The sequence below is a fragment of the Peromyscus eremicus genome, chromosome 10 (genome assembly GCF_949786415.1).
Source record: "Peromyscus eremicus chromosome 10, PerEre_H2_v1, whole genome shotgun sequence".
Lineage (NCBI taxonomy): Eukaryota > Metazoa > Chordata > Mammalia > Rodentia > Cricetidae > Peromyscus > Peromyscus eremicus.
In genome coordinates, this window is record NC_081426.1 from 18168357 (window position 1) to 18195104 (window position 26748).

The following is a 26748-nucleotide window of genomic DNA, read 5'->3' on the forward strand; positions in this document are numbered from 1 at the left end:
ATTATTGAAGATTAAAACTCATACAACCTTTCTAATTCCAATTTGTAAAACTCATACAACCTTTCTAATTCCAATTTGTAAAACTCATACAACTTTTCTCATTCCAATTTGGCAAAACGGATCACATTTAAAGCCAATTTTATTTCAAAGCATGTTTCTCCCCATAGTAAGTTCTCAAGCACATGGTGTAGTGTTAGTGACCACAGGGACAAGTGTGATAGCATCTCCAGGCTTTTTCATCTTACATAAATGAAACTAGATTAACAAACTTTGCCTCATTTCCCTCTCCCATATGCCCCTAGGAGCCCCTGTTACACCCTTTGAGTCTGTGAATTTGAACTGTTTTAGAAGGAAATCCACTCGGTTTTCCTCTTCTCCTTTGGGTTTTTCTTGGCACCAAGCACACTTGTACATGGATGAATGGACAGACAGATGAATGGATGAAAAGATGAGGAAACACATAAATGGATGTGTGATGGTACTCATTCTACTAAACACCATATGTGGACCCTTTGATCCATTGTTCTTCAGAGCGTTGTTAAACATGAGACCCAAAAGAATGTTTCCTTTCTCCTTAAGAATGCTCATATAATTCCCTTCTTAGTCAGTGTTCTATTGCTATGAAGAGACACCATGACCAAAGCAACTCATATTTTTTTTTATAAAAGCATTTAATTGGGGCTTGCTTACAGTTTCAGATGTTTAGACCATTATCATCATGGTAGGAAGCATGGTGGTATGCAACCAGGCATGGTACTGGAGAAGTAGCTGAGAGTTCTACATGTGGATCTGCAGACAGCAGGAAGGAACAGCTGCTGGAACTGGCTTGGGATTTTAAAAACCTCAAAGCCTACCTCCAGTGACACACTTCCTCCAACAAAGCTATTGCTCCTAATCCTTTAAAATAGTGCCTGCCTCTCCCTTATGACTAAGTATTCAAATCTATGAGCCTATGGGGGCCATTCTCATTCAAACCACAATACCTGTTTGGAGATTAGAGCTATAAAGGATCACAGAAGCCAACATAGGCTCATTTACTCACCTTGTATGAAGTTCCTATAGAATATCATACCCTAGCAAAGTTGCAGGAGTCAAGGTGAGAAGCACGAAGCTGTGTGTCTCATAGTGAGAATCCATATTTATCATCTTTTAATTAATTTCTCCTCCCCTTGAGATGCTTTTGGAACTTGAGTCTGGTGCTACATATAATTGACACAATGAGATTAAGAAACTAAGTAACCGAAGAGGCCCAAGGGAGCAGTGCTTTCTAACACTAAGCAGCCCAATGTTCTCTAGGCTGCTGTACCAAATGCACTTAGACCACAGACATTTATTTCTCATAATTCTGGAACGTGTGAGCTAGAAAGTCTGAGCTCCAGAGGCTTCAGACTTGGTATCTGATAAGGTACCCCCTCCTGGTTGTCTGACATATGTCTTCTTGCTGTGTCCTTAACTGGCAGACACGCTGGGATCTGAAGCTTTATAAGGACACTGATGCAGTCCATGAGGGTTCCACCACCATGACCTACTCACCCCTGCAGTCCCCACCTCATACTAGCCTAATACCATAGCATCAGGGCTGAGGTTTTCAACATAGGAGCTTGTTGAGAAGATGCACAGCATTCGATTTGTAACAAGGAGCTACAGTTCCTGGTTCCAGAGAGGAAAAGAATAGAAGCAAGCTCCACAGAACAGCTGAACTGGTGTTTGTGTTTTGTTTTCCTCCAAGAATCCCCTAATGAAGATAGAGCTCAGGGAACCCACGGAAGAGGAAGAGGAAGGATTGTAGGAGCAGAGGGGTTGAGGATACCAGGGGAACATGGCCCACAGAATTAACTAAGCAGGGCTCACAAGGCTCACAGAGACTGAACTGGCAATCACAGAGCCTGCATGGGTCTACACTCAGTCCTCTGCATGTATGTTATGGTTGTTAGCTTGGGGGTTTTGTGGGACTCCTAACAGTGGGAGTGGGGGCATCTCTGACTCTTCTGCCTGCTCTTGGGACTCTTTCCTCCTACTGGGTTGCCTCATCCAGCCTTGATAGGAGGGTTTGTGACTAGTCTTATTGCATCTTGTTATGCCATATTCAGTTGATATCCCTCGGAGGACTGCTGTTTTCTGAAGGGAAACAGAAGCAGTGGATCTGGGGGAGAGGGCAGGTGGGAGTGGGAGTCGAGGGAGGGGAAATTGCCATCGAGATGTATTGTATGAGAGAAGAATAAATAAAAAGAGAAAAAAAAGAGTGCCTTAATGAGACTATTAGACTTTTTAAGTGTCTCTAAAGCAACATTTTCAAATACGAACTGGTTTATGTAGTGTCCAGTCAGCAGATGTTTACCATATGGGACATTAAGAACTCTAGTGGGGGTGGCTAGAGATGGCTCAGTGGTTAAAAGCACTGGTTGCTCTTCCAGAGGACCCAGGTTCAATTCACGTGGCAGCTCACAACTGTCTGTAACTCAAGTTCCAGTGGATCTGACATCTTCATACAGGCATACATGCAGGCAAAACACCAATGCACGTAAATAAAAAAATAATTAAAAAGTAGTTTAAAAAACAACTGTGCTATAGTTGCTTACAGTATCACTGGAAGACGACGTATTTCTTTTCAAGCTGCAGGTGTTTAACCCTAAGCCTCTCACCCCTAGCCAGATAAACAATATAAAGAAATAGCCAAAGAGATTCTGTTTTGTGCCCGTTAAAGGCCGAATGCTGGCATTGCCCACTTCTTAGCTGTATAAGCAAAGGCGAGTTATTTTCCTTAAGCCTCCATTTCTGTTCTCTGTAAATGAAAGAGGTGGGCTGGTGAGATGGCTCAGCAGGTAAACACACTTGTGACCCAAGCCTGATTGCCCACGTGTGCCCCAGAACCCACGTGAAGGTGGAGAGAAAGAAGCAACTCCTCTCTAATTGTTCTTTGATCTCCACGTGTGTTCCATGGCACACACGTGCCCCCACACATGTTATAGACCCCCTATACAGACAATAATGATACATATTTTAAAAATGAGAGTAACTGGCTCTTCAGAAAGGATCTTGGGGTGGTCCTGTGAGATACACTTGACAACTCCAATAAAATGTCTAATAAATGTTTTTGGCTGCCACTGTTCGTGTTTTCTTCCAAGTCTATAAACCTTTCTACCGAAAGCCTTTGTTTGGGCATGGTAAGCCTCCAAAAGCTTCAGGAAAATGTCCTTGCCCATTAGGACTTACCTTCATCGGAGGGCCTCAGACCTTGCCAAACCCTTTGCAAGCACAGTGCCTTAATTAGTTTAGTGTGAGTGGCCCTGTGGCTGAAAGGCACCTGCTGTTCCCCAAGTGCTGGCTGAGTGGGAAAGATTGGCTCAGAGGAAGCATTTCAGTGGTGGCGTGAGGCAGCTTTGGCAGGGGCTCCGGACGTTAATGCTGCTCCAGATCTGTAATGAGGAGGGCGCAGTCGCTGTCTTTCAGCAGGTGAAATTGCTTTTCCAAATTGGGCAAGCCTGAATTGTTTTCCTGTTCCCTCTCCTAATTAATTCCAACCTACTGTGGATGTGCAGCAAACTTCTAGAACGTATCCCTATCCAGACATCACTGGGAGCCTAGAGATCTCTGCTAGCTAGTATGAATTACAGGGGAAAAAAATGACCCAGGCCCCCAAATCACAGGTCAGGGCAGCATTTCCAGGCCAAGAGACTGTATAAACTCTATAGAATTACCTATCATACACATACAGAGAGAGAACATGTTGAGGTTGGAGATTGTATGTATCATTGGATCTATTGTAAATTCAGTTACAGAACAATGACTCAGCAGCTTCTTGCTGATTCACTGAAGGGAATAAAATAATGGCTGGTACCAAAGTCTCACTGTATTTGAGGAAATAGTTGAGAAGCAGGACGTAGTTGATCACCTCTATCATCCTAGTACTCAGGAGGTTGATGCAGGAGCATAACAGTGGATTCACATATGCTGAGTTCCAGGCAACCTAAACCACAGAAGGGAATGCCAATCTCAAAACAAAACATAAGAAAATAAATAAATATTAGGATGTATGGGCTAGAAAATAATGCAGGTGGGCAAACCCACAGTGTTGAATGACCACAATTAATGAATGGGTTCTGTTAAGCCTAGAGGAAGAAGTCTGTGGCCAAAAGACTTTATGGCTTTCAATGTTAGCAGCAGCAGCTTCAGTGGAAAACAGAAGTACTGCCAAAGGCCAAACAGTCTTGCCTACTAATATCCCGCTAATTGGGTACAAGGCAAGCTGCTGCTCCAGGATGCTTGGCTCACCATACCACCAATACCGTGCAGGCCTTAGAATTTAGAATACTGTACCATAGTTGATATTTGCAGAAACATTGCAAGGTTTGCTGTTCATCTTTTTTCTTTTTGAAAACATGCTGGTGGTAATTTATAAACTCAGTGTGAGCTAGCCATCTAACAAGGATTCTTTATATTACCAATGTGATACAGCAGAACCATCAAGGTAGAATCTTCATCACCCTCAAGTGTGCATCAGTGAGGCTTGGCAGGCAAGAGTGCACACTGCTTTTACAGAGGACCCACAATCAATTGCTAGCCTGACCCACATCAGGCAGCTTATAGCTGCCTATAACTCCAGTTCCAGGAGATTCCACTTCCTCTTCTGACTTCTTTAGGCACCATCATGAACATGATGCAGAGAGAGACAAACAGGCACATATACATAAAAATAGAAAATAGCATATCTTTGTAACTTTGTACAAAATTTAGGTATGTGTACCCTGTACAGCTCTCTCAAACTGTTTCCTGTTGGATAGCTAAACTTTATAACTACTTCATCTCCCCCTTCCTCTATTTCCTGTACCCCCAACAATCACTATTCCTACTTTCTGTAATTTAGAATTTTGGCTGTTATAGAGATCCCATGTAAATGGAATCATGCATTATGTTTTCATGACTGATATGTTTCACTTAGCAGAATCTTCCAAAGGTTTACCCATATTGTAACATGCTTTATCATTTCTTATTTCTTAAGGCTAAATGTGTTTTTCACAATGCATTCAATAATCATCAGAAATTTAGGTTTCACATGTCTCTTGGCTATTTGGAACAGTGATACAATCAATACGGATATACACATATTTATTTGAAATCCTACTTCAGTCTTAATTGTAGTTTCTAATGTATACACAAAAAATAAGATCATGGATTATATAGTAATTCTATTTTAATTATTTGAGGCTCTACCATTCATTTTTCATAATTATTGCACTGTTTTTATATTAATATTTCATATTCTTGAGAATTCTGTGCATGTATACAATGAAACATTATCACTTCTGCCCCCACTTCCTTCCTTCAACTCCCCTCCCCCAACATGGCCTGCTCCCAACCTCCTGTTTGGTTTTGTTGATAACCTGCTAAGTCCAATTAGTGCTGTCCATATGTGCATGGGTGTGGGACCATCCACTGGGGCGTGGGAAACCTACCAGTGGCCATACATTAAAAAAGAGAAAGAAGAAGAATGATTTTCCTCCCTCCGGCAGCTGTCAACCTACCCCTTCCCCGCATTATCGCCAAGGCACAGGGAACACCAAGGAAGGGAAGGAGGGGCAGGAGGAATGTAGAAGCTGCAGGATGGGAAGAAGCACAATGAAATGAAAACTTCTGGGCTCAGCAAGTCAACGAGAGCTCACGCCAGCCACGGCTGTGTTCACAAGATGCCCATGGTCACACGATCAGCCCAACTGAAATTTGGGAAGTGCTCTCCAGGCCCCAGTCCTTACTGAGATGCTATTGGCAGGTGATAGCTCCCTCCCTTAACATGTAACTCCCGTCAGAAGACCCTTTTCTAGTGGCTTAGTGTCTTATAGGTAGGAGTTCTGTTGCTGGGATAAAGCACCATTAACATGTAACTCCCATCAGAAGACCCTTTCTAGTGGCTTAGTGTCTTATAGGTAGGGGTTCTATTGCCAGGATAATGCACCATGACCAAATGATTCTTGGGAGGAAAGGGTTTCTTTCCTCTCCACTTCCACATCAGGTACATCATCAAGGAAATCGGGGCTGGAACTCAAGGCAGAAACATGGCTCAGGCCGGCTCCCCTCCACTGCTGCTAATGTCCTTTGGCAGTTGTCCCATCTGCAAAATTCTGGGGTCTCTGCAGCTGGGCTGTACCTTCACAGATAGCCTCTCCTGGACCCTCTTGAGGGACTTGACTCTGTTACTTGACTTAAAGCTTCAACTTCTCTCCAGGACCCCTAGGGCACCTACTGAAATGGAAGCTGTACTTTATCTCACAGCCTCTCCTAGCCTCTCACTATGGCAAGCCTCGCTCTCTCCATGACCCCTTCATGTCTTCAAAGCCAGCACCCCCTGGGTGATTCTTACACCGAGTTCAGCTGGCAGCATGAGTTACAGACTTGGCCCCCTTCTCTACCATAGCTTCTATGTGCTGACACCGAGGAAATACTCCCAGAAGATTTTACCTCAGTGCTGCTGGTCTCCTAACAGCATCTGATTTCTCAGCCTCAGCTGACCAGAATCAGTTGTCCCCATAAAACAAAGTTTTTACTCCAGTGGTGATAATTTTTGTTAATTACAGCTGATTCTTGATCCCTGCTCACCAGATACCACAGATCCTAAACACAAAAATATCACTCCACTGGTCCCGGTGGGGTCTATTAGGCTCTCAAAGCTCACTATCTACTACTACTATTCTTTCAATTCAAGTAAGAAACCACTTTTAACAATCTTTTAGTGGAGGTCTGGCCCTGATAAATGCCCTCAGCTTTTGTTTTTCTGATAAGGTCTTATTCCTTGGTTTGAAGATTTGATTATTTTAAATAAATAACAATTGTGTGTGTTTCTGGGTGCACTGTGATCCTTGATATATTGTAGAAATAGTTAAGCTAGTCAACATATCTGTTACCTCACCAATTTGCCTTTTGTGGGGGGGGGGGTGGAAAATATTAATCATCTATTTTCTAAGTAATTTGAGAATTTATATTATAGTGTTAGGAACCGTGGTTCCCATCAGGCAAAAAGGAAATTTGCTTCTTCAGTTTAACTAAAACATAGCATCTTTTGATTAAACCCCTCCCCTTTCTCTCCTCCTCTGTATTCCATAGTATGTATATTCTACAGTTTCTTTCTATGTTTGTACACTGACAGATGATTGTCTCTGTGTATTGGCTCTTGTGAGTAACATGAGAGAGCAGATATTCCTTCAGCTCACTTTTGTCCATTCCTCAGCAAATGGACCCCGAATGGGAATGCCTGGGTCATGTGGTTCCTATTTTATGAGCCTTCATGCTCTTTCTACGAAATGACCACTAACTCAAATTCCTTCTAGTAGCTAGCAGTACTCCTTTTTTCTATATCCTCCCCAACTTCTGTTATCATCTTTCAAAATAATAACCATTGTAACGGGTGTGGTGAAGTATTGTGGTTTTAATTGTCATTTCCATGATGATTTGAGTTGTTGACCAGTTTTCATATAAATTGGTTTGTTTGTTTGTTTGTTTGTTTGTTTGTTTAAGGTAGGGTTTCACACTGCAACTCAGGCTGGTCTAGAATGCACTATGTATCCCGATTTGGCATCAGACCATATCAATCCTTCTTCAGCCTACTGAACACTAGGATTACAGATGTGAGTCACCATGCCCGACTTCTATTGACTATGTGTTCAGACCCTTTGGCCATTGTTTAATTGAGTTATTTATGTACTGTTGTTTGAGTTCCTTATACAGTTTGTATATTGTCCCTGTGTTGGGTATATCGTTTGAAGCACTTCTCCCAACCGATTTCTGTTCTCTTACTCTTCATTTTTTGATTTGCTATGTAGAGGCCCTTTAGCTTGATCCCATCATATTTGTTTCTTTTTGCTTTTAGAATTTTATAATTTTAATCTAGAGAGCAAAAATGCAAAGCATTAGTGATTAAAAACTGAACAAGACTCAAGTAAATGAAAAGATACTCATTGTTTAAATATTAAAAGTATTAGTGTTATTAATATGTCCATAACACCCAAAAAATCTACAGATTCAATCCAGTCAAAATTCCAAAGTTGTTTTTCATACAGACAGAAGAAGCAATCCTAAGATTTGCATGGAACTGCAAAAAAGACCCCAAATAAACCAAACCTCAAGAGCAAAAACCAATGAAACAAACAGAGCCAAAGACATTACATGTCATGATTTCCAAATACAGTATATGTTATAAAGCTACTATAATCAAAGCAGCAACAGATCACATAAAAATAGATAGAGCCATGAATGAGATAGGTCAGAAACACCAGAAGTATACTCACCAGTTTACAGTCACCTGACTTTCAGCAAAGCCATCAAGGGCACTCCATGAGTAAGAGCTTCTTCAATAAATTGTGTTGGGAAAACTGGACATTCATATGTAGAAGAGTGAAATTGGACTTTTATCTCACCCCATGCACAAGAATTAGCTCAAGATGGATTTTAAAACCTAGAAGTAAGACCTGAATTCAAAACTATATGGAGAAAATATACAAAGAAAGTTCTGCGACATTAGTCTGGGCAGTTATTGCTAGTTAGATCTCTGTTTTTAGCACATGGTTTTGCCAGAGTGTTCTTGGTTGTCATTCTGTTTTTCCACACAACTTCGGGTCTACCATCCCATCACTTCTGGTCTCCACAGTTTCTTCTGAGAAGCCATAACCTGGTGATCTGCTCATGTGTAGCACTTAGCAGTCTGTCTTCGCTGCTTTGAACTGATTCTCTCTGCCATTGGTTTTCGATGATTTCTTACCAGGTGTCTTTCCTCTGGTCCGCTCTGGGTTTGTTTCAGTTTGAATCCTTTGATCTACCTGACTTTTTATGTGGGGTGATTTTGATTGTTATTTCTCCAAAGAAGCTCTACCCTTTTCCCATTCTTCTCTTTCTGGGACTTCTATAATGCATACATTGCTCCCTGTGAGATTATCTCAAAAGGAGTCTCATCTTCCTTCTTTCTTAGGAAGTCCCTGACTCAGTAACTTCTAGTGGCATGTCTTTAAGCTTGCAGACCCTTTCTTCTGTTTAGCTAGGCTTGCTGGGTAAACCCTTAGAGTGAACTTTCAGCACTGCTGCCTTCCCCAGCTCCAGGACTCTCTCTCTTTCCCGGCTTTTGTCTTTGTGTTGATCTTTTAGCTTGCTCACATACAGTTTTCTTTAATGTTGCTTACTCTGTCTGTCTGTCCTCTTATAATTCATCAAACTCTACTAAGATAATTACTTTTAACTTTTTCAGGCCATCAATCGCCATTTCTTTGGGATTGCTTTCTAGAGATTTAATTTGTTGATATTTCTCAGGACATAGTTTTCTGGCTTTTTAGTGTAATTTTTATTTTTATTTGTTATTGTAAACTGTACATTTGAAAAAAAAAACAAAACAAAACAAACAAACAAAACCCACACATTCCTCCAGACTTTACAGCATAGCATTTTATGGGTCCATCGGGGTAGTAAATTCATCTGCAGATCTTGGAACAGCTCAAGCTTTGCCAGTGTTTGTATCTTCTCTGGCCTTATGTGACTATATTCCCAGATAGAATGTGCATGAATTTCTTTTTTTTTTTTTCAAGTAGCTTATAATTTCTTCCTCCCTCTGGTGTTTGACTGTGGTATTGCAGGTTCTAACACTGCCGCCAGTCTCTAGGCTCCCGTGGTCTCCATAACTTCCTCAGGAAACTTGAGAGTGTTCTAAGAAATGTAGTTTGTAATAATCAAGACAGATATTTTTAATATTCAACTAAAGGCAAGGGGCCTTCGTTGTGTATGGCTCATCTGTCCAGCTGAGTAACAATCACTTAAGAAAATGTTTGAAATTTTACACGTAAGAGGATGGAGGGAGAGGGAAAGAGAATATAAACATAAAAATAACAGGTATCAGAAATACGTCACTTCTTTCCATACCCCCAGTCAACTGTGACCAAAACCTTTCACTCATGGAGGCCTATACAGAAAGCTAAAGCATTACCAGCCCTTCCCACTCTTCTCATCCCCGCGTGAGTAATCTGCACGTTAGTGTTTACTCCTGATTGTGCCACACTATAGCAGTCTCCATTGGAGGCAGTGCCAAGTCTCTGAGCTCTGAAGCAACCAGCCCTTAAATTTTTATTTCTTCAGTTCCTGCCATCTGCCCACATCCGAATGACATCAGCTCCCTAAGAGCTCTCCTGTAACTCACGACAGAGCCAGTCCCTGCCTAGGCAACCCTTCTCAAAATCTAGAGAGTGGCCTTATGCTTCCTTTGTCTTCCACCCTAGGGAGAGCTGAGCTATTCTGGCTTGGGGGAAGGAATGAGGTACTTGAAATGAATTGGCTTTCTTATTCATGTTCATGCGACTGCTCTTGCTTGAGTGGTCTGGATGCTGTGACATCCTAGCTGATTACGGGAATTCTCATTAAAGCTTTGCAAGCTGCAGATGGATGCTAAGTCATTGCTTGTATAGAACAAGGCCCAGGGCTTCATAGTCCTCCATCTTACTGTTGAAAAGGATTTTTAAATTAGGATAAGTAAATCTGGACTCTGTTGTCTTCACTCTGAATTTGCTTGAGAAGTGAAAATAAATGGACTTAATGAAGATTCAGAAGAAGAAAGGAAGAGATAAATGTTGGGAAAAGAAACGAGAGTGTTCTAAGAAATGTAGTTTGTAATGATCAAGACAAATATTTTTTTCTTTCTTTTTTTATTTAAGAAAATTTTCCACTCATTCTACATACTAACAACAGATTTCTTTCCCATCCCTCCTTTCACTACCCCGCCAGCTTCACCCCCTAATCCACCCTCCATCCCCTCCTCCAAAAGGGTAAGGCCTCCCATGGGGAGTCAGCAAAGCCTGGTACATTCAGTTGAGGCAGGACCAAGCCCCTCCTCCCTGCATCAAGGCTGAGCAAAGTGTCCCATCATAGGTAGTGGGCTCCAGAAAGCCAGTTCATGCACCAGGGATAGATCCTGATCCCACTGCCAGGGTTCCCTCAAACAGACCTAGCTACACAACAAGACAAACATTCTTAATATTCAACTAAAGGCAAGGGGCCTTAGTTGAGTAACAATCACCTGAGAAAATGCTTGAAATTTTGCATAAAAGATAAGACAAAGATAAGAGGATGGAGGGAGGGGAAAGAGAATATGAACATAAAAATAACAGTAAGCATGTGAGTGAATAGATTTATTAAGTAGCTTATGATTGTTTCATAATGTATACATATAACAAACCTTCAGTTTCAGCACCTCAAATATATTCAATGTTTACTTACCATCTATACATCAATAAATTTGAAAGTAAAGGAAAACATGACAAATTAATGTCTCTCCTTTTGAAACATTTTAATGAAAATGAATAAAAATTATTTTTAAAATAATGTTCAGATAATTTTAAATAATAGGGAGTGAAACAATGGCAGTTTTCAGGAGGCACTGTGATAAATGCCTAGTAAAGTGGGAGCAGCTGAATAGGGATAGGGCAGGCAAGCCCAGAACCGGACTAGGCTCAGAACCCTGAGTCCACTCTTTGGGGATGGCTGACTTAGGAGAGAATCCTACACAAGTGCATATGTGGAGCTCTTTCCTGTCAGCTAACAAGATTTCTGCCCAGACACTTCAGGGAATCTTGTATGTGTGTGAATAGACTCTACCCACCAAAACAATATATTGTAAGCAGTCAGCCAAGGAGCACAGATATTTGAAGACAGGTTAAAATGAAATTATCAGAGACAGACAGAGGTGCAGGGAGGGGAGAGAGGGAGGAAGAGATAAGGGAGAGAGACTTATAGAAAAGTACAACAAGTAGTTAAAAATACTGAAAGTAAAAATACTGTATATGGGTCAGGCAGTGGTGGCACACACCTTTAATCCCAGCACTTGGGAGGCAGAGGCAGACAGATCTCAGTGAGTCTGAGGCCAGCCTAGTCTACAAAACGAGTTCTAGGACAACCAGGACTGTTACACAGAGAAACTCGGTCTCAAAAAAAAAAATACTATATGTGTATTACTGTCAAGAAGAAAATGAAAGAAACTATACCCAAGAAAGAAGACCACAATGCTGATTTTAAAATAAGTAGAACTCCTAGAAATTAAATATGCTGTAGTATACTTTAACACTCACAAGACCTGGGCATTCGAGTAAAGGAAATTTCTAAGAAAGAGGCAGGAACACTAGAGAAAAAATAGGCAGTTGCTTCACAATCCTCCATACTCAACTGACTGAAATTCAGAGAGGAAAAACAGGGAAAGTAAAAGTAAGAAAAACCTGAAAGGTAGAGCTAGAAAATTCTGCAGATTGCAGGAATATAAATGCCTCAGAAAAGGATGAAAAGAGCATGCTCCGCTACACCATGGACTATCTGGGCTCAGAGGGGAAGAGGACCTTCCAGGTCAGCAGGAGGAAAGACTAAAGCAGGTGGAAGACTGAGTCTTAGCAGGGTTTGTATCCCATGGGCACAGTGGCAGTCTGGGAGTGGGCAGACTGAATGTTTCCAGTATTTTGTAATTGGATATGTCTCCTCTGTATCTATGTACAATGTAATAAGATAAAGACATTCTTAGATTCAGAATCTCAAAAATCTTTATGTATAGTATGTTCCATAAACAGTGGATCAATAGAACATAAAAAGCTAATTTCCTGGATGTTCAGCTAAGAAAAGAGAATTAGGTGGCAAGCCTGTTTTCCCAGGCAGGAGGCAGTGGGACAGTGCGAAGCTTTGTCTTTAAGGAGCTGGACCCAGGGGAAAACTTAAGAACTGCTTGTTTTCTGTGTAAGAATTTCAGATCACAGTTGACTTCCGGTAACAGAAACCGAACCTGTTGGTAAGGATGGAGTCCTGGGCCACTAGAGAGTGGAGGCTGATTGAAGTCTCAGACTGTAGTGTCAGGGGCACTCTGGAGCAGAAAATCAACCCCTTCCCTGTGTGTCCAAGAACTGAGTCTCCATCTTCTGGAGCAGAAAGACAGCACTCTAGCACATGCAAATCAAGAGAGCATAGCGACCTTACTCTGTGGTGAAATAGTGAATTCTAAAGGAAGGTGTTTTCTGCGGGTGCTGCTGGAGTGGAGATGGGAACCAAGACTCACTTTGAAGGGCTGTTTGAGTTCCGGTTTGGCCCACTCTTTATGTGCAATATACCAAAGAACTTTGAAAATACAGGAGATTGTTGTGATATATTGCATATATAAAAAGCATCACTTTAAAGAGAGAAAACTAAAGATTAGAAAAAAAAGATATGACAGCTGTTAGTACTTTATCTGAACAAAATGATTTTTCTATCTTTTGTTTTCATATACATTTTAAACTTTTTGCAATAAAAGTGTATTACTGATAAAATTTATACATGTTTTACAGAAGCACACACCTCTAGTCAAGAAAAGGGGTTTTTTTTTGTAGTATGGTGCTGTATAGATACTATATTGTACTACTCATGAAGCATGCTTCAATTATTAAATCAAAGAGTACCCATGGCAGGCCTGAGTTACTAAAGGGTGGCAGTATGCTCAGGATCCAGCCCTGGAAAGGTCTAGGAATGTTTGGACAGGACTTGGCTATGAATAACTGAAGACATAAAAGAGTGAAGCCATCCTCTGCACCGAGGCCCCTCCTCTTAAATGGATTCCAATCAAGTGAGAATGAACTAATGATAACTTTGACTGCAAGGAGGAAGGGAAGAGAATCGAGTCCTTCAGGAGCAAAGATCTATAACCAGTGGATCACAGACAAAAAACCTATTCTACTTTCAACTGTGAACGCTGCCCAGGCTGCTGATAGACAGTGTTACAATATCATTGTCATCCTCCCTGAGCCAGAGCTGGACATAATGTGGCTCATGCTGGCCCTGGGATGTCCACATGTGTTCTTGTACAAACCAACTAATCCTTGTTATCCTTTATTGTGCTTCCCAGGCCTCACTCAGCTCACAGGCTGATCTACAGAAGAAGAAGCGGCGGGCGCCAGCTCCTCCTCCACAGCCACCACCACCAAGTCCTGTGGTCCCCAGCCGCAAGGAGGATAAGGAAGAGAACAGGAAGAGTACAGTGGGTGAGTTGAGTGTGGCCTGCTGTGTGCATGCCTCTGGGATGCCTGCTTTAACACAGTTCTTTCGCACTGTTGTTAACCCTGGCAGTGAACTCCTTGTTAATTATATTAACCCAGAAAACATGAATGCTAAAGAAAGAAAGTCTGGAAATGATTAGCTCTGAATTCCCTTAATATCTTATTTACACCGAGGAAGGCGTCGAGGAGGCGAGGATGGTGGGAAGGGTGGCTTGTGGTTAGAGAACCCCAGAACCCCAGGAGAAAGTGATGAATGGAGCTCACGGTGTGAGTGGCTATGGCAGGTGTCTCTGGAGGATGTCTGTAGAGGGTGTTTGAAAAGTGTCTGTCATTTGAAAGCTTATCTTAGACCCCTCGTGGTATATGCAGGTTGTGCATTCTTAATTTGAATGTCTGAAGTCTAAAATTCTTCATAATCTGAAACTGGTTGAGCATCAGCATATGATGCCACAAATGGAAAAACCTGCACCATGGAGCTTGGTTTCATGAACAAAATTATTTAAAAATTACATGAAATTACCTTCAGATTCTATAGATAAGGTGTACATTAATTATAAATGAATTTCATATTTAGGTTTGAGTTCCATTCCCCAAGATACCTCATCACGTATATGCAAATGTTCTAAAATGAGAAAAATCTGAACTCCAAAACACATCTGCCTCTGAGCATTTGGATATCAGTCAGTGAGTTCCTACTTGAAAATAATCCCCATTTATATACTGTTTATGCATTTAGTAAAACCCCATGTTGCGAGTAAGAGAACACAAAGAATCAGGCTGGAGTCCTGACATCTGTAAGCAAGGAGTAATCTGTGATGTCATTCTACCCCCCCCCCCTCATGTGCTGGAGACCATGGAGGGGAGATGCTAAGGGCTGCCCTTCCTGGGTCCATGAACCTTAGGAGGCTCATCTGAGTTTCAAATCTTTCAGCATCAGCTATCTCACTGCAGTAGGATATCTCACTTGCAGCTTTAGAGACTCCCATAGGTACATCAGAGCCCTGGCTGAAACCATGAGGCAACCATGCCCATTCACTGACTCAGGCCACCCATTGTTCCCCTATTGGTCTGTGGCCCCAAAGGGACAATACTCCCAAAGATAAGTGATTGCATTGTCAAGTTCTGAAATTTTAATAAGGGTGACTTGGCTGTTTGTCAGCATTTTTTCGCTTTAGTCAGTACTTTACTTTTAATGCCTGGCATTTCACAGCCTGGGAATCAATTACCCTAAGAAGTAATAACCTGCATTTTATATATCAGTTCATCCCATTTCCCAAAGGAATATAATATCAGAATGAAAAACAAGGGCTGAAGAGACAGCTCAGAGATAAAGGCTCCTGCCACCAAGCCTAACACCCTGTGTGTGATTCTTGGAACACACATGTAAAAGGAGAGAACTCCCACAGGTTGTCCTCTGATATCCACATGTCACTCATGCCCTGACCCATGCACATGTATATGTGTGTGTGTACACACACACACACACACACACACACACACACACACACACACACGATAGATAGATGATAGATAGATAGATAGATAGATAGATAGATAGATAGATAGATAGATAGGAAAATGGAATGACCTGGGGTCCATATTGGACATGAGATCAGCCAGTGCCCACAGATGGCAGCAGGGATGTGAGGTAGGTGTCTAGAACTGAGAACTGAGCTAACATCCCTTCACTGATAGTGCAAAGAGAAGATGTGGATAGTAGCAGTTTGCCATACTTCCCCTACCTGCTCTGTAACTTGTTGGTGGATACAAGAAAGCCAGACAGAATCCCTTTCTTTCTAAAAAATATTGTTACCCTTTGAGGGCAGGAGTGGTAGACAAGGTCTTGAGAAGCTGAATTTCCCTCCCGATCAGAAGAATCCATAAATTAAGAGGATATCCCCAACACCCCACAAAACTCAGCAACAAAATCTAGGTATCAGGTTAGAAGGAAGATAGAAGATTCTTCACACACACACACACACACACACACACACACACACTGCATGTGTGCACACATACACACGTGTACACAAAGTTGATTTTTCTACTCAGACATCTAGATTTTAAAAAGCAAGAATTATTTTTGGAACATGAAGTAAAATAATATTGCAGTTCCCTTCCTTTGAGTCAAGGGTCTAATTTATTAGAAATCACAAATAAATCTTGGCACGGGGAGCATCCTTCCAGTGTGCCTTGCTCCCATGGTATAACCTTATGTGTGCTTCCTCCCACATAAGGCTGCTCGCCAGGGGCCACCAACAGCATCACTCAGACTGATTTGCACTTTGGGGAAGAATGACTTTAGCATGAGGAAGTCAGTGTTTTCCTACATCTAGAGAACCAGATCCAAATAGGGGATACAGGAGTCTATCTCTTAGTGAAGAGCATATTTCTCAATATTTTAGTTGTATGGCAAAGGGCATAAACCATAGGCTATATTATTAGAAGATTCTAAACTGTACATCTTGAAGAAAGTATTTTTAAAAACACAGCAGTAAACATGAATTATGACATGGTAATTTATGTCATGTATGAACTCAAGCCATTGGCTTTCACAAAATCACTAGTATAAGAAATCTATTTTCACATAAAATTGTAAATGTATCCTGACATGTAACAAATAGAAAGGGACTTCTCTGATTCTTGATACAAAGTACAGGTGGACTGCACACCCCTAGCTCTTTCTGCAACCTGTAACCCACTTCAAAAGAAAATTTGAAGACTTTGGTCCTAAAAAAAATGAAAGAAGTTGATAGTGAGGTAGTCTCAAAAGTAAGTGAACGAGATCTGTGAGCCTGGAAAAGGCCAATGTGAGGAATAGTCTCATTTCAACTTGACTGTGCTGCCTCCAGGGCTCTCTCAACTTGTTTCCGGGCCAGCATTTATGAAATTGTGCCTGACAGACACAAATGGCTACCAACCAAGCAAATCTTTCCAAATTATAGCTGACAGTAGAACACTGTGTATATGAAATGTTTAAGCATGGGGATGGTTGGCTGTGGTGTACAATTGGGTGAGTGACTTTGAAATGGGGTGTGGCTGGCTTGATGTAGAGTGAACTGGGATTTGGCATTGAGTGTGACTTGTTTGGTATAGACTGAGGCTGCATTTGAAATTGAATGTGGCTGCTTTGGTATTTGACTTGGTATTAGCTGTGATTTGTTTAGTGTTAGATTTGGTGTTGGGCGTGACCGCTTTGGTATAAAATTTGATGTTGTGTGTGTGTCTGCTTTGTTGTTGGATTTGGTGTTGCATATGGCTGGTTTGGGGCAGAGTGGTGTGAGCTATGGTGTTGATTATGACTGGTTTTGTGTCTGGTGAGCAATGGCAATGTGCCCTTGGTTAGAAGACAGGACATCCTTTGGCTTAACCTTTGAATCCTTCCTATTGATTCCATGTAGGTGTTGGACGTCAGGTGCCACAAAAGCCTCCCAGAGGCACAGCCCGGGGCCCACCCCAGTTAGTGCTCCCCCCGCCCCCACCCTACCCTCCTCCTGACACAGATGTGACAGAGCCTGTCACCTTTCCTGGGGAAAGCGCTGGTTCCGAGACCTCAGAGCTGAGACCCAAACGTACGTGCCTCTTTTTTTCCATCCCAGCTATGTGTTGACCATCTGTCTTTCTGGTCGCTACTGGTACGAATATGTTTCCAGACATTCCCTTCTTGCTTTTGGACATCTGTACCTTTCCTTTTCAAATTTCTTTCCAAATGCTCAATGCAATGCATCTAGCGTCACAGAGAGTGCACTGTGAATGCCACACAGTGGCCTGTAAGAATGATGCAGTGAATCAGTTGTTCCTACTGCCTCTAGACTTTAGCTAAAGATGTGCTCGTGGGTGTACCACCAGGGGGGAGCTGATGCTCTTGGTGTTGGGAGTTCCCTCAGAATGTGTGCAGAGAGCAAGAGCCACTGGCAGAGCAAACTTTGCCATTCTGTGGAGGCTCACTCAGGATGGCTGTGAATGCCTGTCAGGGCAGTCAGTGTTCAGGAACTGGAGTACTTCACTTTTTTAAGTCAGCTGTGACCCTCGTCTTTGTCGTCGTCGTCGTCAGTGGGTAGGCACTGGACTGCTTCTCTGTAGTCAAAAGAAGCTGAGAAACCCAAAGCGGAAGCAGCTTCTGTCTGGCCACAGCCAGAATTAGAGTTCTATTGTGCCTGTTTCTCACTATGCATCACCTCCCCTCACAGTCTCTTGGGATTCTTTTAATAAATGTTAATAACTGTGTATAGCATTTCTGCCTTGAGATGGATAAGAGCTTTACACACTCTGCATGTTTGGAAGGCATCATCTTCATGCCAGGCCTGTGACAGTGCACACTGCATCACAGCCCATGTATTCTAATGGTGCAGTGTCACTCTGAACTAGCCCAGTTGCCAACATCTGTATAATTGTGCCATGTAGGAAGTTTGTGCTTTTCCACTATTGCATCTACCTTTTTCTAACTTTGGAAATGACAATTACCTGTCCACTAACTTATTACCTTTCTTGAGGCAAAATAATGGTGATTGAATTTAACTTTCTCCCCAAATAGTTTTTATACCCTTCAATTATTTTTATCCTCTTTATATTGAGCATGTTTCTTCATGAAAATGAATTATTATAAAATATTTGATTATTAATAATCAACAAGTGCCAGGTGGTGGTGGTGCACGCATTTAATCCCAGCACTCAAGGGGCAGAGGCATGTGGATCTCTATGAATTCCAGGCCAGCCTGGTCTATAGAGTGAGTTCTAGGACAGACAAGGCTACATAAAGAAACCTTGTCTTGAAAAAAACCAAAAAAAAAAAAGAGATGCTGAAGAGATGAATCAGTGGCTAAAAGCAATTGTTGCTCTTACAGAGGACCCAGGTTCAGTTTCCAGCACCTACACAATGGCTTACAACCATCTGATGCCGCCTTCTGACCTCCATGGACACCAGGCATGCACATAGTGTGCCTGTGTGTGTGTGTGTGTGTGTGTGTGTGTGTGTGTGTGTGTGTGCAAGGAAACTGATAATACATATAAAAATAAAAATAAATCTTTATAAAAAATCAACTAGACATCAGTGAAATGCTAGTTATGGTGGTATCAAGCCATTGTGGCATCTCTGAAGAGAGGGGCATTCTCAGCCCCCTCATACCAAAGCACACGATAATTTCAGAGGCCACTTCTGTGACTGTTATCCTCACTCTATCAGCATCTCCTTCTTGTGGGGACAAGTGAACAGAAATAGTGGGTGAGCACAGTAAAGCTCACACTGTCAAGAAGGAACACCCACAAGACCTGCAATGTGGTGGTCTACAAAGGGTGGAAGAGCCAGATAAACCTGAATCCTCTCCCCTGCTTGCCTTTCTTCAGACCCCCAGATGTTTTGACATCCAGCAAGCAGGCTGGGGTTTCAGGCAGACAGGATTGGGGAGGAGCTTACAGAAGCCTTCATTAGGCTTGGGAGGCAGAGCTTCCCTCTTCATTGGCGGTACTATGAAGATATTTCCCAGCCTGCCCTGAGACTTCCTTAGAGGTCTGAGGGGTGTGAAAGTAATGCAGCAGACTTGATTGCTTCTTGCCTTGTGGCTCAATTTCTCATCCTATGGTCACTGCCATCCGACTTTGAGTTACTTCTCCAAATATGGCATTTCCTTAGCCCTCCACATCATAAATCACCTTTCCTCCACCCTCCCTACCCACAAAGATGCAGGTAGTGGAGAATACACCGAGACAGAGGCTCCGGAAACCATTAGATGAGAGTCAACAAATGCCACTTTGTTCAGTCTCCCTTGGCCCCTGCAATGCAGTCCAGCCCCTTGGAAGCAGCCTGAGGCCACTCCTCTTCTCTCCTGACTGTGTGCACCAGAATCGCAGGCATCCAGTGCAGACCTATTATGCTGCCTAATTAACAGAACTGGCCTGTCTGATGTTTATGACATTGAAAATTGCAATCACCTGCCCAGCCAGGCAGACTACAACTTGCCTTCTTTGATTCAGGATTTAAAGGATAGTTAGGGAAAAGGAAACCTTTGTATTCTTCCATTTCTTTCCATAAAGCAGAAATCTAGTTACTCCTCTTACCTGTCTCAAGAAAGGCAAAAGTGGTGAGCATATAAAGTATCTGGTGTTGATTTGTGTCCATATCATATGCTCTCTCAATCAGACTTCTGGCTGTTTGGGCTACATGAATGCTCAATAGAGACGTTTTCATGTGAGCTCCAAGCTCTTCTGTCTCTCTTCCTCCTTTCAGTTTTAAAACTTCATTCCTTATCAAGGAATTGCCATGCCTTCAGTGGGAACTTATCTTGAGTATCTGTGAGGGCCAGATGGCCCATCAGGAATCTCATGCACAAGACCTCATGTAGACTCCACCCCAGCTCTGCCATGCTAGAGAACTGAGCTTGAATGCCTTAAGTAATGCAGTGAAGTTTCTCACTATAGCGTCTCCGGCCCTCTCTCTCTCGCGCGTTGTCTGTCACCTGCTCTTTTCTCTCATTGTGCCGAAATCACCCACGGGACACCTTTGGCTTTGGCATACCCATTGTGATTTGTGTAACAGATGTGTATATCATTCAGGTGTTTTAGTCTTTCTTGGAAACAGTAAGCTCAACTAGCCTTCCTAAGTTTGAGAACGTTCCAGAAGCCAGTCGATGATGGATCTGTATGCAGATGTAGGAGGGCAATGGGAAGACACAAAATAGGTTCTCTGACCTCTGTCCTGTGCTTTGATAGCTCCCAGTCTATCTTTCTATTTCAACCCTTCCCTCACTTCCTCCCTAACCTTTATAAACACTTGGTCCATGGCTGTGAAACCACACTAACCTGTGATGGGGGAAAATGGAAAGACAGTGTCCATGTGTTTGCTCTCACACAGATTTGGAGCTTTTGAACGTATCTAGAGTCAAGAGCTCCAGAAGAGAGAGAGAAAGTAGCCATACATTAATGTATGGACTTTGCTTTAAGAGCCCACCTGTTGTAGCCTGTTCTGTAGCCCAACTTAGATGGTCTCAGACTAGATCCAGGTTAATATGAAGTCTGTACACTCCAGTTTGTTAGACAGGCTGCATTATCTGTGTGTACCCTGCTATCTAGGAACCAGCCTACCACCCTTCTGACTTGAGTTTTTCTAGTCATCTCTATGTGTTTACCCTTTCTTGTCCTATATTACATGTAATTGGTATATGCCTAAGGAAGCTAGAGGCTGTTGTCTTATATTTTTGTTTATCTTACAGCTTGGTGCTTGACGTAGTAGAGACCACTTTTCCATTCAGCTTCATTAAATTGAGATTCACTTGAAGCTAGAGAGAATTCAGCAACACCATCCTAATTGTGCCGTAGGCTATCTATCCTGAGTGAGCCAATGTTCTCTAAAAGACATGTGTCCGTTTTACTTCAGAGAGATTGAAAGTCTAAGCGGAGTTTAGTATATCAATTTCTTTCTGCTTGCTTCTTTTTTCTTTAGTTGGAGCTAGACCTTCAAATGTGGTGAATACCTCTTTTAGAATGTTCCCCAATAATGTCCTTCCTCCTTGTTAATTTCCTTCCCTGGCCCCAGTGATTCCTAATGAAGAGGATGTGACAAAGTAGTAGGGAGATCCTTGTCACTTCCAAAATGAACCTAGATGATGGCTGTGGCTTTAATCTTAGACATCCCTTACTCCTTCCTTCTGGAGAGACCTGGCTGCTATAGGCGAGCTGATTTCAGGAGACCCTTGGATAAGGGACTGAAACCCTATGTTCACGGAGCACAAGAACAAATCCTGCCAGCAGCCCCTTTGAGTCAGTGTGGAGGAAGACATCTTGCCCGCAGAGCCTGCATATGAAGCCCCAGCCATGATGTAGCTCTTGTGGGAGACCTTCTGCCACAGTCATCCAACTAAGTATGCTTGGTCTCCAGGCCTACTACAAAACTGTGATGTAAGAAATGCTATTGCTTTAAGCTTCTGGGTGTTGGGGCAGCTTGTTTGGTAGCAATAGGTAACCAACTCAAGTGGCAAGTAAATGAAGCCTATCTTCAAGGGCTGGTGTCCCCAGTGAGAGAACGTCATGTCACAGAGCAGGTGTGGCAGAGATGAGCCCAAACTGGTCACCAGAGACCCAGGTGCTTTCTGCCCCTTCTCTGTCCCCTTTGGGGTGATTTCCTTCTCAGGCCTTAAGCAAGAGGTCTGTGGTTCTTTCATAGGTTACATCCAGACACCAGAATCTTCAGAGGGAGACAACTGTCTCTCCTAATCCCTTGTAGCAGGAAGCAAACTCATTAAAGGGTTCCTCCATGTCTCTTGATCACACTGGAGAATACACTGGCCCAAGGCCTGGCAAAAATGACATCACCTTAAATGAACCAGGCTCATCTAGACAGAGGGGTTGGGGACCAGCTCTCCTTGAGGCATTGATGGGTGGCACTGGGGTACCATGGTTAATATTGCGTACACAGCCAGTGGTGTCTGCCCTGCTCGTTAGAAGCCTTCAGTTTGGTGGTTGTCTCCATAAGATGGGCTGTGAATGGGTGTAAAGAGGAGGTGCTGTCTCTTGGTAAAGGGTACATGAAAGAGTAATGTCAAAGACAGCGCAGCCAAGGACCTGAAAGCCAGAAATCACCAGGGAACAGTCCTCTTGAGGAGGGACAGTGCCATGCAAGACAAGCCACCTCAGACTTGGCATCTACCTATCTCTCTCATTTCCTGATTTTTACAGAGCAGAGGAAGTACTGATAGAGCTCCTAGCCTCAGAATGTGGACATCCTTCCTCGCCTCCACTCATCTGTCCCATAGTTCCAGTCACCATTATCTGAATGCACTAAAACATTCCAGACATAATTCATACATTTTAAATTATATACTCTCTTAAACCTTGTGATAAAGTCTCATACCATCCAGCTCTCTCCTGCCCAGGACCTGAATCACCCCTTTTCCCTGTACCCACACTGTTGCTGCTACCTGCCATTAGTGTCACTTGGTAGCGTCTCTGTTTTAAGATTGACTGTGAGGATACTGCAGTGCCCGTGTCCAAGTAATCCTTATTGTCCTTAATAATGGCCCCAAAGTGCAAGTGGAGTAGTGCTGGCAATTCAGACATGCTTCCCTTAAGTGAAAAAGGAAAGGAAAGCCTACGCTGAAATTGCTGAAAGATCTATGGTAAAAATAAATGCAACACACACACACACACACACACACACACACACACATATCTATGTCCATGTATAGTTGTAACTACTTCAGTATTCTTAGTATTTTCTAGCATCCAGTGGGGGTTTTAGAACACCTTCCTTGTGGCTATTGTATGCCTTTTTAGTATCCAGAGACTAAAGTGTCTGTCTTCTGGATAGTCTTAGTAGTAAAGAAATAGAAAAGCAGTGTTGGTGAAGGTGTGTATCGAACTCATGAGTCCTAAGAGTGTTGTCATTTAAAATTACTTCCTGCTTTAGAAAACATTCTTCCATGTTCCCAAGTACGTTAACTATAAACAAAAAACAACAGAAGGCACACATGAAGTTGCCTCTGCCAGAGAGTAAGTTCTTCCTTCTGCTAGCCACTGCTACACATAGAGTTAAGGTTCCTTCTCTATGAGCCTTGCAGTCAGGACCTTCATTGTCAAAACATCTTGCAGATTCTGCATGGATGGATGCCACAGGAAGAGAGGTGATTAAGCTCAATAGCCTCCCAAAGCCTCGTGTTACCAAGTTCATCTCCAATAAGACTGTGTATGAATGGTTCTTAACGTAATTGTAAGGGTGGAAGACTAATAGGTGTCTGCTCTGTGTTCTTTAATCTTGTTCATATTAATAGGTTTTCCTATTTCCCATTAGGTATCTACTTATACTACTTACATAGGCAAGTGCTTGGTATGCATGTCTAAACCAATAATAATGTGTGCATTTGGATCTTGCTTCATAGCTTTCTAACCAGCTCTCACATTCTGAGAGCATTTGAATCTGCTCTCTGAATCACTTCTGTGGAATCATCCCATGAGTTGCACTGAATTGTTTGTTTTCAGGATTTACAGTACAATCCTAATTGGGGTATTAATGGCTCATCAATTACAAATTCCAGTTAGAAGACCCCGGGGATTTGCAGATAGAGCACATGGAGCTTATACTGAAGCATTGCTTTAATTTTTTTATTTTTTTTTTTAGTAAATTATCCAATGGCTATCATTCTCTTACACATTTTCTTGTGAATAGCTTGAGGAAATAAGTCTTTCTCTGGATATATGTTTATAAGAGAATTGGCCAGGAATTGTAATGGCATAGAAAAAAATCAGGCCATTTTCTCCTGTTCTCAGCAGGAGCCATCCCATTGTGTTATTTCTAGCATTTTGATTTTAAATTGTGATCACTTCGGGGTCTTCTGGTTAAGATTGTCTGTAGAAGCCTCTTAAATTTGAATAGAAACCCTGTTCTAAAACACATTAAGGAAATTCTAAGCCAGAGGGGAGGAAAGATCAGAGAAAAGAATTACCATTTTGAATTAAAAGTCGGTAATTTGAGTTTGATCAATGCAAAATGAACAATAATAATTCACACTCCAGGCGAGTGACTCAGCAGAGGAGCTAAGGAACAGAGAGATCTGGAGCATACTGCCGTGGTAGTTTGCAGATGCCTGCCTGGAATCTAACTGCAGATGCTCACAAAGGGAGGGCTGATGGCCAGTGACACTGTCTGCCTGAACAGAGAGCCTAAAGCTAGTGAGATGAAGTGAAGATGCCTTTACATTTGGGTCAGTGGTCCTAAGTCACCTAATCTTTTGTTCTAAAATCCAACCCCGCCCCTGCCCCTGCTAAATACTTCTGCTTTTAAAAACAAACCCATTAATTGCAAAGCTCCTTAAGTCCACAGGTGGGTAGAGGTCAGAGCCAGCTCAGGAACGTTCGTTACTTGCCCTTTTCTCCTATTGATTTCCTCCTTTCCTGACCATGGCAAGGAAGCTCGCTGCACAGCTGCTCCTGCTGCTGTGGGAAAAGGCAGAGCATCCAGGAAAACAGGAAATAGATCATGAGCGAATAGCCTTTTCCATAAAACAGCAGGAAATTATTGACTGTGGGAGCAGAGTCTGTCCCTGACTAGATTTTCAGCCTGTTATTTTTGTACCTTGGGCATTATTATCCCTACCTAGCACGAATATTGGATGCTTTTTAAGATAGAAGCACGGAGAGCCACAGTCTGTGTGCAGCACTGAGGGGGAAAAAAAGAAACTTAGGAACTTAATTCTTGTTGCTTATTATTTCCAGCCCTTTATAAGGTGTCATGTCCCTGACTTGAAAGAGAATTAAAGAACTTAGTGACAGGGGCCTGTGTCAGCTCGTGAAAGCATGTTGTTAAATCTTCGGGAGTGTTATAAGCCAATTGCTAAATAGAATTATTAATAAAAAGGAAAAATGTTAAGGGTGAAATTTTTTCATTTTTTTATTAATTCTTTGGGAATTTCACACAATGGGTTTTGATCATGTCCCTCCCCCACTCCACCTCCTTCTAGATCTTCCCCTATCCCTACCTGCCGAAATCGTATCCTCTTTTTGTTGTTTGTTAAACCCAGCAAGGGCAGTTGGTGCTGCCCGCCTAGTCTTAGACTGGTGGCCTTTCATTGGGAGGTAGTCCACCCACCAGGGGATACACCCTTAAGAAGACTGACTCTCCCTCTCCTGGCAGCTATTAATTGCCAAAACCTCCTTAGCTAGGAATGGGACTTGGTGCCCAGCCCCCCCCCCCCACTTCACCCTCTCTATGCTGGGATTTGGTCTGGCTTGAGCTTGCACAGGCTCGGGGCACACTATCACAGCTGCTGTGACATCATAACATCATATGTGCAGCTGTCCTGCTCTGTCTTGGAAACAGTTCCTTTTAGCCGTCCACGGCCTCTGGCTCTGGCTGCCTTTCCAGTCCCTCTTCCACAGTGATCCTTGAGTTGGGGGAGGAAACAGTGTGATGTAGATGTCCCATTTAGGGCTGAGAGGATTTAAAAGGAAGGACGGCTAGAACACCATGGCCTAAAAGGAAAGGGGGGGATAGTGGACAGGAAGGGATAATTGGGGGGAGGGATGGAAGAACAGGGTAAAGGAGGGAATAAAGAGAAGAAGAACAATACTGCAGATATTTCAGCAAAGTCATAAGAAACCTACTGCTTCTTAAAAAATATACATACACAAATATAAAGACTTTAAGTGGAATCACCCTGTAACAGAGCAGCAATGCCACTACTAGACATCATATACTTACAAATGAAAAGACCTAGTGCCAGGTATGAGTTACTACTTTTGGAGTTGTTGGCCCATGTGGTCCCAAAGACCCCAGACATTACAGGCTGTTATCAGTCCTGTTGGTTACCCTCCAGAACTTGACGTTAAGAACCTGTTGCTGTAGATACCACAAATTGGAGTTTTAGAACACAAAAAAATCAAGTCCTCACCTTGAAGCCTCATCTCTACCAGCTAATTTTCATAGTGCTGGAAGGTACACTATGCATGATACCAGAGGAGAAAAGTAATTATCAGTATTACCCAGCTGTGACCCCTGCAAGTCATGATGATAACTGGCCTGGCAATACAAGTAATAGTGGCATAAATGTCATGTGAGTAACCAACTATTTTCTGATTGGATTTAAGGCCTGCTCCACAAGATGGAACCCATACCTGGCACCATTATTGAGAACCTATCACTAGACAGGTCCTAGGTCCTAGGGAAGAACCTTCTACTATTCCTTTGCTAAACCAACATGGTATTAAACCAGCTCCTAATGACCTACTGTGATAGATTAAT

The 26748-nt window shown here is 42.5% G+C and overlaps 1 protein-coding gene across 1 annotated transcript in view; it reads left to right on the top strand.

Moving 5' to 3' along the window:
• Positions 1-26748, top strand: part of Cobl (cordon-bleu WH2 repeat protein) — a 233115-nt gene that overhangs the window by 145372 nt on the left and 60995 nt on the right. The window contains exons 8-9 of the mRNA XM_059275430.1: positions 13874-14009; positions 17426-17596. Coding sequence (XP_059131413.1) covers positions 13874-14009; positions 17426-17596 — 307 coding nt within the window. The remainder of the gene's footprint in view (positions 1-13873; positions 14010-17425; positions 17597-26748) is intronic.